The sequence below is a fragment of the Oncorhynchus tshawytscha genome, linkage group LG25 (genome assembly GCF_018296145.1).
Source record: "Oncorhynchus tshawytscha isolate Ot180627B linkage group LG25, Otsh_v2.0, whole genome shotgun sequence".
NCBI lineage: Eukaryota > Metazoa > Chordata > Actinopteri > Salmoniformes > Salmonidae > Oncorhynchus > Oncorhynchus tshawytscha.
The window spans coordinates 13,983,206-13,997,368 of NC_056453.1; the positions used below are offsets into that span (position 1 = coordinate 13,983,206).

Here is a 14,163-nt window from a genome sequence, read left to right on the forward strand (position 1 = left end):
CCTGTTGTGTGTGTTTATAAGACTTGCCTAGTGAAGACTTGGTACAAAACATTAAGAAAACCTGCTCTTTCCGTGACATAGACCGACTATTCCCAAACTGCGGGTACGCACAATGCCGTCGGGGGTACGCCAAATAAAAATACGATTCAGATTTTCAAACAGTCCATTTAGATTTTTCAACTGGCTAGATATTTGGGTGATGTTTTTTTCTCGCCTGAGTAGCCTTGTTTCACTGCCAAAACTAAAATTAAACCATCTAGTGTTCAGTGAAATAACAACACAGTGTCAAATACAGGTAGCCTAGTCAAATAATGAACATCCAATCCCATTAACCGTTACTCTCTCGCGGGAATTCCACTAACGGTCCATAAGTAGGTAAACGTAGCTGCTGCTCATTCCGTTTGCTCGAAAATTGATTAAAAAAGTAAGGCCCGCGTCCATAGAGACACATACCAGCTCTACTGGTAGTACTGCTACTACCTACCAGCAGTACTACACCTGCACCACGGCACCGAACAAATGACAGGGACGTTGGACCCTCGAAGAGGCACAAGTATGATGAGAACTACATTGATTTGGGGTTCACATATGTTGGGAGTAGTGCCTTTCCTCAGCCACAGTGTGTTATATGTGCAAAAGTACTATCTCACAACTCGATGAAACCTTCACTCTTGCGAAGACATTTAGAAACAAAACATGCCAATTTGAAAAATCAGCCACAGGAGTTTTTGAGGTGAGAATTAAGATGACTTTCGAGTAGTATGACGTATAAAAGCAACAGATACCATTACTAAGAAGGGGTTAGAAGCGTCTTATATGGTGAGCTACCGAGTGGCTAGGACAGGCAAGCCCCATGCTATTGGAGGACTTAATTCTTCCTGCTGCCGTGGACATGGCTGGGACAATGCTGGGGGAAAAGGCTGTGGGTGATTGTGGGAGAGTGTGGCAGAGTCAGGGTTCAGACCTGAGCCAACTCCCCCTGTTTATCGTGAGGAGCAGCGATCACAGGACTTCTGGACTTGGGAGGAGATATTGGACGGAAAAGGACCCTGGGCACAGCCTGGAGAATATCGCCGCCCCAAAGAAGAACTGGAGGCGGCGAAAGCGGAGAGGCGCTGGTATGAAGAGGCAGCACGGCGACGCGGATGGAAGCCCGAGAGTCAGCCCCAAAAACTTATTGGGGGGGGCTCACAGGGAGTATGGCTACGCCAGGTAGGAGAGCTGCGCTAACTTCCTGTGCTTACCGGGGGGCTAAAGAGACCGGGCAGGCACCGTGTTATGCTATGGAGTGCACGGTGTCTCCAGTGCGGGTGCATAGCCCGGTGCGGTACATACCAGCTCTTCGTATTGGCCGGGCTAGAGTGGGCATCGAGCCAGATAAGGTTGGGCAGGCTTGGTGCTCAAGAGCTCCAGTGCGCCTGCACGGTCCGGTCTATCCAGTGCCACCTCCACACACCAGTCCTCCGGTGGCAGCTCCCCGCACCAGGCTTCCTGTGCGTGTCCTCGGCCCAGTACCACCAGTGCCAGCACCACGCACCAGGCCTTCAGTGCGCCTCGCCTGTTTAGCGCTGCCAGAGCCTTCCTCCTCTCCAGCGCTGCCGGAGTCTCCCGCCTGTCTAGCGCTATCAGAGCCTTCCTCCTCTCCAGCGCTGCCGGAGTCTCCCGCCTGTTTAGCGCTGACAGAGCCTTCCTCCTCTCCAGCGCTGCCGGAGTCTCCCGCCTGTTTAGCGCTGCCAGAGCCTTCCTTCTCTCCAGCGCTGCCGGAGTCTCCTGCCTGTTCAGCGTAGCCAGAGCTGCTAATCTGCATGGAGAAGCCAGAGCTACCAGTCTGCATGGAGAAGCCAGAGCTGCCAGTCTGCATGGAGCAGCCAGAGCAGCCAGTCTGCATGGAGCAGCCAGAGCTGCCAGTCTGCATGGAGCAGTCAGAGCCGTCAGTCTGCATGGAGCAGCCAGAGCTGTCAGTCTGCATGGAGCAGCCAGAGCTGCCAGTCTGCATGGAGCAGCCAGAGCTGCCAGTCTGCATGGAGCAGCCAGCCAGCTGGAGCAGCCAGAGCTGCATGGAGCAGCCAGAGCTGCCAGTCTGCATGGAGCAGCCAGAGCTGCCAGTCTGCATGGAGCAGCCAGAGCTGCCAGTTGCCATTCTGCATGGAGCAGCCAGAGCTGCCAGTCTGCACAGCCAGAGCAGCCAGAGCAGCCAGAGCTCTGCATGGAGCAGCCAGAGCTGCCAGTCTGCATGGAGCAGCCAGAGCATCCAGTCTGCATGGAGCAGCCAGAGCTGCCAGTCTGCATGGAGCAGCCAGAGCTGCCAGTCTGCATGGAGCAGCCAGAGTTGCCATTCTACACGGAGCAGCCAGAGCTGCCAGTCTGCACGGAGCAGCCAGAGTTGCCATTCTGCACAGAGCAGCCAGAGCTGCCAGTCTGCATGGAGCAGCCAGAGCTGCCAGTCTGCATGGAGCAGCCAGAGCTGCCAGTCTGCATGGAGCAGCCAGAGCAGCTAGAGCCGCCAGTCAGCCAGGATCTTCCAGATCCGCCAGTCAGCCAGGATCCGCCAGTCAGCCAGGATCTTCCAGATCCGCCATTCAGCCAGGATCCACCATTCAGCCAGGATCCGCCATTCAGCCAGGATCCGCCAGTCAGCCAGGATCTGCCGGAACCGCCAGCCAGCCAGGATCTGCCAGAACCACCAGCTAGCCAGGATCTGCCAGAGCCAACTACCTGCCTGAGCTTCCTCTCAGTACTGGGCTTCCTCTCAGTACTGGGCTTCCCCAAAAGCTGGGCTTCCCCTCAGTGCTGAGCTTCCCCTCAGTGCTGAGCTTCCCCTCATTCCCGAGCTACACCTCAGTCCCGAGCTACCGCTCAGGCCCGAGCTACCCCTCAGTCCCGAGCTTCCCCTCAGTCCCGAGCTTCCCCTCAGTCCCGAGCTTCCCCTCAGTCCCGAGCTTCTACCTCAGTCCCGAGCTTCTACCTCAGTCCCGAGCTTCTACCTCAGTCCAGTGGGGTCCTTGGTGAGGGTTATTAGGCTAAGGTCGGCGGCGAGGGTTGCCAATCAAAGGACACGTTACAGGGGGACTAAGACTTGGTTGGAGTGGGGTCCACGTCCCGAGCCGGACCCGCCACCGTGGACAGACGCCCACCCGGACCCTCCCCTATGGGTTTTAGTGTGCGGCCGGGAGTCCGCACCTTGGGGGGTTCTGTCACGCCCTGGTCTTAGTATTTTGTGTTTTCTTTATTTATTTGGTCAGGCCAGGGTGTGACATGGGTTTATTTTGTGGTGTGTTTGTGTATTGGGGTTTTTCGTAGGTTTTGGGATTGTGGCTTAGTGGGGTGTTCTAGCAAAGTCTATGGTTGCCTGAGGCGGTTCTCAATCAGAGGCAGGTGATTCTCGTTGTCTCTGATTGGGAACCATATTTAGGCAGCCATATTCTTTGAGTGTTTCGTGGGTGATTGTTCCTGTCTCTGTGTTTGTTGTTCACCAGATAGGCTGTATAGGTTTTCACGTTCCGTTTGTTGTTTTGTATTATCGTGTGTCATCTTCATTAAAGATGTATCGTATTAACCACGCTGAATTTTGGTCCGACTCTCTTTCGACGGAAGAAAACCGTAACAGCTGGTTATCAAGGGAAAAAGTATTGACAAGTTTTTTTGAATGGAGAGATGAACTTAAAGTTTTCTTTACTGACCATAATTTTCACTTGGCTGACCGCTGGCATGATGACGACTTTCTCACACGACTGGCCTATCTGGGTGATGTTTTTTCTCGCCTGAATGATCTGAATCTAGGATTACAGGGACTCTCCGCAACTATATTCAATGTGCGGGACAAAATTGTGGCTATGATTAAGAAGTTGGAGCTCTTCTCTGTTTGCATTAACAAGGACAACACACAGGTCTTTTCATCATTGTATGATGTTTTGTGTGCAAATGAACTCAAGCTTACGGAAAATGTCAAATGTGATATAGCAAAGCACCTGAGTGAGCTGGGTGTGCAATTACGCAGGTACTTTCCCGAAACGGACAACACAAACACTTACCGATAAAACAAGAGAGCCTCATCAAAATTACAACAAGCGGTTCTGTGAAAATAGAATTTACTCAGAAGCCACTGCCAGATTTCTGGAGAGGGCTGCGCTCAGAGTATCCTGCCTTGGCAAGTAGTGCTGTTAAGACACTGATGCCCTTTGCAACCAAGTACCTATGTGAGAGTGGATTCTCGGCCCTCACTAGCATGAACACTAAATACAGGCACGGACTGTGTGTGGAACATGATTTAAGACTGAGACTCCAATACAACCCAACATTGCAGAGTTATGTGCATCCTTTCAAGCACAGCTTTCTCATTAACCCGTGGTGAGTTATTCAGGATGTAACTCAATATTCTGTACACTCAGTGCCTAGTTAAAGTCTACACACTCTTGCACAGATTTCACATTTTGAGGCCTTAAAATTCAATCTAAAAAGGGTTTACATTGGGATTTCCTCCCAACCTACTCCACATTTTCAGTGGGTTTTTTTATGTTCTGAAATGAGTAAAAAAATCAAATTTATGCTTCTCATGATTCCAGAACAACTGTCTGTGTAAGATCCCTCAGTTGTATAGTGAATTTCTCAAAATGATTTAACCTCAGAGCCACCAATGAGATTCATGAGAATGTCTGGGATACATTTATAGGCAGGGATAGATCAGGGGAGGTTAATAAATAATTCCAAGACACTGAATGTCCCTTTCAGTATGGTCAAGTATGGTAATAAATCTATGGATGGTGTGAAGACCTACGCAATCAAGACATCCTTGTTTTTGATTTTGAATTCATTTAAATAGACAATTAATATGCAGCAATATTGCTCCTGTCTGTCTGTTTGGTGCGCGTGTTTGTCTATCACTCTATATTTAGCCAGTTAGCGATGCAAATGATAACCGTCTTTGTGGGTAGACAGAAATACTTTCCCCAAAAACATTCTCAATAAAATGTTAACTGCAAAGTAGGTTTAACCGGGGGAACAATATAATGATTATTTGTATCAATTGGCTGGTGATTGTTTGCAAACTCTGCCATATGCTGCAGCAGTAGTCCTATCAGCAGAAACATAGCTAGATCAACACATTCCTCTCTTGCTAGATGCCCAATTAAAGGGGAATTACACTCAATCTACATTTGTCAGTTTATTTTTCCAAAATGGTCTTCTGTTGTAATTTAAGCCTTGACATGGACGCAGAACATCCATTTTCTTTGTTTCTCTATGAATAATTATAATATTCAGAGTAAAAAAGTGAAACAAATTTCAAACAAGGAAAAATAAAAAAGAGAAAACAGAATTCAGAATTCAGTAAAATACAAAATATAATTTGATGAGGCCCCCTTGCAGTTGTTTATTAACCATGATTTTACCAGGTATGACAGCAAACGCATATTTTGTACACCAAGGACCCAGGGAAGAGTTGCAGGGTAGAGAAGAAGAGAAGAATGTGCCCAATTGGTAGTTACAGTCTTGTCCCATCGCTGCAACTCTTGCATGGACTCGGGAGAGGTGAAGGTCGAGAACCACGCATCCTCTGAAACACGACCCCGCCAAGCCGCACTGCTTCTTGACACGTTGCTCTCTTAACCTGGAAGCATTCCACACTAATGTGTCGGAGGAAACACAGTACAACTGGCGACTGCATCAGCGTGCATGCACCTGGCCCGCCACAGGAGTCGCCAGAGAGTGATGGGACCAGGACATCGCGGCCGACAAAACCCTCCCCTAACCCGGACGACGCTCGGCCAATTGTGCATCGCAATTGTGCCTTAGACCGCTGCACCACTCGGGAGGCCAGCGTGTTTAGTATGGTTACATAGGACAAGAGGTTACTTAGGGCAAAAACGAATGGAGGGTGGTTGGTCGGGTGTATAATGCAGACATCTAGCAACCAAAAGGTTGTGTTTGAATCTCATCACAGCCAACTTCAGCATTTGAAATAAGTAGCAACTTTTCAGCTACTTACTACTTTTTAGCTAATGTGAAACTACTTTGCATGTTAGCTAACACTTCCCCTAACCCTTTTAGCTAACACTTCCCATAAAACTTTAACCTAACTCCTAACATTATCCCTAACCACTAGCCTAGCTAACGTTAGCCAGCTAGCTAACGTTAGCATTACAAACCCAGACACCTAGCCAATGTTAGCCACAACAAATTGGAATTTGTTTTGCAAATTCATAACATATTGTACGATTTGAAAATTGGTAACATTTTGTAAATATTTCCAATTCGTAACATATTTTAGAAAATGTGTAACAAATCATACGAATTGTAATTCGTAACATATCATACACAATGGCTGATGGACATCAACAAATTAAAACATACCATACGAAACGTAACATATCATACCAAATGGAGTGTCTCGGATTTTCGTACCAAATAATACGAAATGCTATGAGACAAGGTTGGCTGTAAATGACTTGACTGAGCTATGCAATTCAACAACAGCTGATGTGTGTGTCTGGAAAGGTAAGAACCTTATTGCTCCATCTTAGAAACTGTGGGGAAAATGTTTATTGGAAATATTTTCAAATGTTGGTGCTGTGTGTATTATTTCCAATTGATTGTTTAAAAAAAATTGTGTATCCTACGAAGCCAGCAGCCTCTGGTGTTCTATTGGCGCTTTGACCGATGCTGATGAGAACGAAAGGTATTCATTAGAAGAACAGAATGTTACAAACTCGCCGAAGTTGTTTATTCCGTAACTTATTGATGCACATGTTTTCCTTGATATAAACTGGAAATTATTACACGCTAAAAGAGAAAAGAAGGTCTGAAAAAGTTTTACACATTTTACTAAAGCTGCACGTTTTTGAGAACTTGCCATTTCCTGAGGAGGAAATATGGTGAACATGAGACCCAGTCCACATTGTCGATAGTTCAACCGCGTGAACCCACCACACAATATCTGCCTTCTGTCAATTCGACACATACGATATATTGCTTGCGTTGTCTTATGTTTTTATATGAGGCTCAAACATTATCGCATGATCCCATGTTTTTACTTGACTAATTTGAAGTGCAATACTGAATCTCCTAAACTTCAGAATCAAAACTTTGCCGACTGTGGCAAATGTCTAAGTTCTAAGGTTAATAAAACAATGATAAACAAACATGCCATGAAATTATATATATATATATATTTTTTATCAGCAACATTTAGATGAACAATTGACCTAGATAGGGCTATGTAGTAATAGTTTGGATTCAATGAACTCAAAAGGATATTCAGTAGATTATTCTCCCTGCTGTGCAATAATGTAGCTCTGGCCATGTTGAACCAGGCATGTGGTTGCCATGGGCTCAGCAGCTGAAGCAATGGGAGTCAGACAGGTTTTAACCAACTAGAAATGCAGACAATTGTTTTACAGCCTTAAAATGTATTAAATCGAGATTTTTTTCACTGACCTACATACGATACTCCAAAATGTCAAAGTGGAATTATGTTTGTTCACATTTTTACAAATGCATAAAAAACGAAAAGCTGAAATGTCTTGAGTCAGTAAGTATTCAACCCCTTTGTTATGGGAAGCCTAAATAAGTTCAGGAGTAAAACTGTGCTTAACAAGTCAAATAAGTTGCATGGACTCACTCTGTGTGCAATAATAGTGTTTAACATGATTTTTTAATGACTACCTTATATCTGTACCCCACACATACCTGTAAGGTCCCTCAGTTGAGCAGTGAATTTCAAACACAGATTCTACCACAAAGACAAGGGAGGTTTTCCAATGCCACGCGAAGAAGGGCACCTATTGGTAGATTGATTTTTAAAAATGACATTGAATATCCCTTTGAACATGGTAAAGTTATTAATTACACTTACACCCAGTCACTACAAAGATACATGTGTCCTTCCTAACTCAGTTGCCTGAGAGGAAGGAAACCACTCAGGAATTTCACCGTAAGGCCAATGGTGACTGAGGATGGATCAACAACATTGTAGTTACTCCATAATACTAACCTAATTGACAGAGTGAAAAGAAGGAAGACTGCACAGAATAAAAATATTCCAAAACATGTATCCTGTTTTCAACAAGGCACTAAAGTAATACTGCAAAAAATGCTTGTAATTGTGACCGACGGCCTTGATTTGGTCTTATGTAGCAAAATGTGAAATAGTGTATTTTACATTGGTTAAAAGCAGAGACACAGAGCTACAAAATGGTATATCATACACAGCATTTGAGGCATAATGGGAAAGTAATTATGCTTTGAAAGTTGATCAACTTCTAACCCCACTTTTGAGAAAATGGCCTTTGAAAGTTTTGATACCTACAGGAGAACTCTTCTTTGTCTACAGCCATTCAGCATTGTTCACACCCTCTTAAGCTTTAGTCCACACCCAAACTCTGAGCATTTTACTCATCCTAGCAGAGCTGGTTAGGCTGTTTTCTTGTTATCCAGAGTGTTGGTTACTGTAACTGTGCTGCTGGCAACAATTTAATAATGCTTTTTTGCCATCGTTTACTGACACCGGTCATATTCAATGTTGAGCGTTCGTAAATTCATCTGTTATTCTGCGCTCTGGCACACTCAGACCAGAGTGCACTGAAATCGAATGCACCCAAAATTGTTACTTGAATAGTGGAGTCTTTTGTTAAGACATGTCGCTAGTTAGCTAGCTAAACAATGAACCATAATCCCAACTCATGGCATTACTACCCTGCATGAATCTGCAAGTAGCTAACCAACCAGGTTCAATGTTAGCTAGCTAACATTAGGCTATAACTAGCCAAGCAAATGGCTCTGATATACGAATAATAATATCATACACGTAACGTTAGCTAGTGAGCCAGCCAGCTAATGTTAGCTAGCTAACAGTGCATTTTAACTTGAAATTAAACCACTTTCTGTCAAAATTAGAAACATGTAATATCTGAAGATGTAGCTAGCTAGACCATCTTACCCATCATGGATGGACGCATCTCCTGTCGGATGCCATGGGTGCCCTTAGTTTTAAGATTTAATCCGGAGACAGGTGTTTTCTTAATCTCCTTAGCTATCATACTCGAATTCCACAGATTTCAAAACTCGGTCCTCCGGAAAGTGGAGAGCCACACTTATGCAGTTTTACTATGCAATATATATTTTTTAAAGCAGCGTTAGACAGGATTAACTAGACATACTGACCAGCTCAAATAGACAGAAGCGTGCTATATGGCAGACCAATCCAAACTTATCTCTCGGCATATCCAGCCCACTCATTATCTCAGCCAATCGTGGCTAGAGGGAAGGTTGCCCACTTTTTCTGCCCTACCAAGCAGAAAGGCAGTAGCTGCTTATAAGCGTGGAACTGAGAAAAATGGCTTTTATTTACCTTGGTTTCACAGTAACTTTATGCAGTTACTGCTAACGTGACCCCCGTTTTCTACAAAACACAATACAATAGAGGCAGGATACTTGTCCACATGATTAAGCATGTATTTAATGTAGCAAAAATGACATTAACTCATTTTCGACCAAATGAGCAGTTACTGCCTTTTTGCTTGGTTGGGCAGTTTTCTGTGGCTAAACCAACTAGGCTCATAATTTTACAATTTTATTCATATTTCCAGATGGCATAAAGTTTGTTATTAAGGCATGTGAAAGTTCACATGTTCGAGAAGGCTTTTCTGCCAAACGGGTCACAATTGTTAAGGACTGGTAAGTTTTTCAGGAAAATAAATAAATGGAATGGAGCTAAGAACAGGCAATATCCGGAAAATCTGGTTCAGTCTGCTTTCCACCAGACACAGGGAGATGAATTCACCTTTCAGCAAGACAATAACCTAAAACACAAGGCCAAATCTACACTGGAGTTGCTTACCAAGAAGACAGTGAATGTTCCTCAGTGGCTGAGTTACAGTTTTGATTTAAATCTATGGCAAATCTATGGCAAGACTTGAAAATGGTTGTCTAGCAATGATCAACAACCAATTTGACAGAGCTTTAAGAATTTTTATACAATAATGGGCAAATGTTGCGCAATCCATGTGTGGAAAGCTCTTAGAGACTTACCCAGAAAGAATTACAGTTTTAATCACTACCAGAAGTGCTTCTACAAAGTATTGACTCAGGGGTGGGAATGCTTATGTAAATTATATATTTCTGTATTTAATTTTAAATACATTTGAAAAGATTTCAAAAATATGTTTTCACTTTACCATTATGTGGTATTATTTGTAGATTGCTGAGAGAAAAACATCTATTTATTGAATTTTGAATTCAGCCTGTAAAACAACATGTGGAATACGTCAAGGGGTATGAATACTTTCTGAAGGCACTGTATATCCTCCACATTCTTATTTAAAAATGTTAACTCTTTATTTAGTTTCCATATAAAGATATCATAGAGCTAGTGCGTTTCGATTACTGATTTAAATCACACTTAATCATCATTATTGATTAAGATTAGTGATTTAAGTACTGACATTAACTGACATTCATCAATCAAATCCCTTTTTGCTGCTTGTGGGAGTACATTTAAGGGAAATGAAGGGTAGCCAAATCACCTGGTCAATTGACATCTGAGGAACCAAAGCTGCAGAGATGGAAAGTGTTTTAGGGTAGCACATGCCACAGCTTTTCAATAGGGTCCGAAGTCATGCCAGCAGACGGCTGGTGTCTGAAGTTAATATTGTACCACCCCGAGTTAGCCCTGACACCTTGCCAGTAAACACCTCCTCTCATGGACTCCTACGTCATTACCCTGTCGCCTCACTGTGCTGCTTGGGCCGGGGAGTAAAGTATTTCAACATGCACATCAGCAGTGACTAGCCTTGTTCGTAGGCTAGCTCTTCAACAAATGCTGAATGGACTGGACATGTTTTATACCCAGAGAAGATGTCTGAGGTTTTTTGTTTATGGGTACTGCATCTCAATTGATGCCTGTCAATGATTCCAAGTCTCTTTTTTACTTATTCATAGAGTCTTAGCTAGTATATTTGCTTCTCCCTGTGTTCTACAACAGTGTAACTGAAGTGAACTGAACAGCCTCTTCAACAATCAGTGCAACCCATTCTAGGTGTGACTGTGTGAGGCTGTCTGTCTGCGAGGTGTACCTGGGGCTTCTTGGACAGGAGAAAACCGCGTGAACAGAACAAGGATCTGAACATGGTTCATGCTGCGGCTATGGCTCAGGGGAAGAAGAGACCAGCGGTCCCCCCTCCTGATGGGGGCTGGGGCTGGGTGATCGTGGCCGGCTGCTTCATGGTCACTGTTTGCACACGTGCCGTCACTAGGTAAGTCTGGCAGCTGGAGAGAGTCACTGCAGATCCCCTGGGACCTGACCCAACTCTGGGAACTGTGGAGTGATAAGCATGTGTTTATTTTACAGTATACGTGGGCATCCTAACAAATCAGTCTAATAGCAATTTTATTACATGTTTGAGTACAGTTAAGTTTGTGGGACAAATTATGATTTCAAACAAAACTCAACAAGAATTTTAACCAAACTTGATGCAGGTTATCCATCCATTCTATAATGGTGGGCTATGTACTTAATAAAGTGTGTGAGTTGAAAGGTATTCAAAAATACTTATTCTCCATTACTTATTATCATCTTACACAGAAATATTGTATGTCCTTTGAAATACATCTCCTCCTCTGACGAAGAGGTAGAACAAGGATCGGACCAAAATGCAGCGTGATGATGATTCATGATATATTTTAATAAAGGAAAACCTATACATATATTTGGCCTGACCAAATAATTATATTAACACAAAATACTAAGACCACGGCGTGACTGGCAGATCTGGAAGAGTCTGGCTGACTGGCAGATCTGGAAGAGTCTGGCTGACTGGCGGATCTAGCTGCTCTGGCTGCTCCATGCAGACTGGCAGCTCTGGCTGCTCAGGCTGCTCCATGCAGACTGGCAGCTCAGGCTGCTCCATGCAGACTGGCAGCTCAGGCTGCTCCATGCAGACTGGCAGCTCAGGCTGCTCCATGCAGACTGGCAGCTCAGGCTGCGCTGAACAGGCGGGAGGCTCCGGCAGCGCTGTAGAGGAAGGCTCTGGCTGCGCTGAACAGGCGGGAGGCTCCGGCAGCGCTGTAGAGGAGAAAGGCTCTGGCTGCGCTGAACAGGCGGGAGGCTCCGGCAACGCTGTAGAGGAGGAAGGCTCTGGCTGCGCTGAACAGGCGGGAGGCTCCGGCAGCGCTAGAGAGGAGAAAGGCTCTGATAGCGCTAGACAGGCGGGAGACTCCGGCAGCGCTGGAGAGGAGAAAGGCTCTGGCAGCGCTGAACAGGCAGGAGACTCCAACAGCGCTGGAGAGGAGAAAGGCTCTGGCTGCGCTGAACAGGCAGGAGACCCCAACAGCGCTGGAGAGGCGAGGCGCACTGTAGGCCTGATGCGTAGTGCTGGCACTGGTGGAACTGGATAGAGAACACGCACAGGAAGCCTGGTGCGGGGAGCTGCCACCGGAGGACTGGTGTGTAGAGGTGGCTCTGGATAGACCGGACCGTGCAGGCGCACTGGAGCTCTTGAGCACCAAGCCTGCCCAACCTTACCTGGCTCGATGCCCACTCTAGCCCGGCCAATATGAAGAGCTGGTATGAACCGCACCGGGCTATGCACCCGCACTGGAAACACCGTGCGCTCCATAGCATAACACGGTGCCTGCCCGGTCTCTCTAGCCCCCCGGTAAGCACAGGGAGTTTGCGCAGGTCTCCTACCTGGCATAGCCATACTCCCTGTGAGCCCCCCCCCCCAAGAAATTTTTGGGGCCGACTCTCAGGCTTCCATCCGCGTCGCCGTGCTGCCTCCTCATACCAGCGCCTCTCCGCTTTCGCCGCCTCCAGTTCTTCCTTGGGGTGGCGATATTCTCCAGGCTGAGCCCAGGGTCCTTTACCGTCCAGTTCCTCCTCCCATGTCCATTTCTCCAGGTGGTGCAACCTCTCCCACTGCAGCTGCTGCTGCTCCTGCTGCTGCTGTTGTCTGTTACCACGCCACTTGGTCCAGGTGTGGTGGGTGATTCTGTAACGGCTCTCTTCTATCTCCTCCTCTGACGAAGAGGTAGAACAAGGATCGGACCAAAATGCAGCGTGATGATGATTCATGATATATTTTAATAAAGGAAAACCTATACAAACAGAAACTACAAAACTAACGAAATGAAATAATGAAAAACCGAAACAGTCCTATCTGGTGCAAACACAAAGACAGGAACAATCACACAAACACACAGTGAAACCCAGGCTACCTAAATATGGTTCCCAATCAGAGACAACGAGAATCACCTGACTCTGATTGAGAACCTCAGGCAGCCATAGACTATGCTAGACACCCCTACTCAGCCACAATCCCAATACCTACTAAAACCCCCAATACCACAACACAACACAAAATAACCCCATGTCACACCCTGGCCTGACCAAATAATTATATAAACACAAAATACTAAGACCAGGGCGTGACAACATCTGAAAATGATTTTCAAACAATAACACTGTTATGGTATGATGAAATGTTCATAATATATGTAATACAGGTCAAAGTCAACTCTATATATAGTGCAACTTGGACTGAGTATGACTTTAGAACAAGACTCCGGTTTACTAAACCGGCAAGAGGTATCTTGTGTTTCTGCCATCACACTTCCCAGTTCAGGTTACACTGAGTGCCTGGTAAACAACCTGCAGGTCAGAAGCAGGCCTTCAGTATAGAACTACATTGAAGCACAATACACCCTGAGTGAGGATGGTTGTGTTTTAACATCTACCCTTAACGGACAAAAAACAGGCTTATTTCTGACAAATAGTTGTGACAAATTTTTGACAATATTTTCACACGCAAATGAGTTTTCTGGCAAACTGTTGTGGCAAATTTGCGGTGACTTGTGAACTTCTGGCAAACAAGCATTATGTATACAAATATCAGGTTTTTGTTTACTTTGTGTATTAACAACATTGCTCCCCCACATCTGTTCAACGCATCGGATGGGGTTGAAGTCCAGGGAAAATAAGCAAGTGTTACCAAATATAACAATGTGCATTTTCATAAGTATTCTAATAAAGTGTGTACATAAAAACGCATTAAGCACGTCTGTAAAAGCACAATGAGGACATCGACCTGTAAGTTTTCATAAATCATTCGCTACAGTGCAAGAAAAAACGTCAGAGTAGTCTGAATTAGTGGCATTAATTAATGATCACATTTA

The 14,163-nt window shown here is 45.2% G+C and overlaps 1 protein-coding gene across 5 annotated transcripts in view; it reads left to right on the top strand.

Annotated features, from left to right (window-relative positions):
* The first annotated feature begins 6,443 nt into the window (after positions 1 to 6,443).
* LOC112224271 (monocarboxylate transporter 12-B) overlaps positions 6,444 to 14,163 on the top strand; it is a 32,205-nt gene continuing 24,485 nt past the window's right edge. For 2 of the 5 annotated variants that reach the window (XM_024387729.2, XM_024387733.2), the window contains exon 1: positions 10,727 to 11,246. In XM_024387729.2, the coding sequence (XP_024243497.1) occupies positions 11,119 to 11,246 (128 nt within the window). In that variant the 5' untranslated portion in view covers positions 10,727 to 11,118. Of the gene's footprint in view, positions 6,493 to 10,725; positions 11,247 to 14,163 lie in introns of those variants that run through there. The other 3 variants (XM_024387730.2, XM_024387731.2, XM_024387732.1) reach the window with 3 other exon arrangements.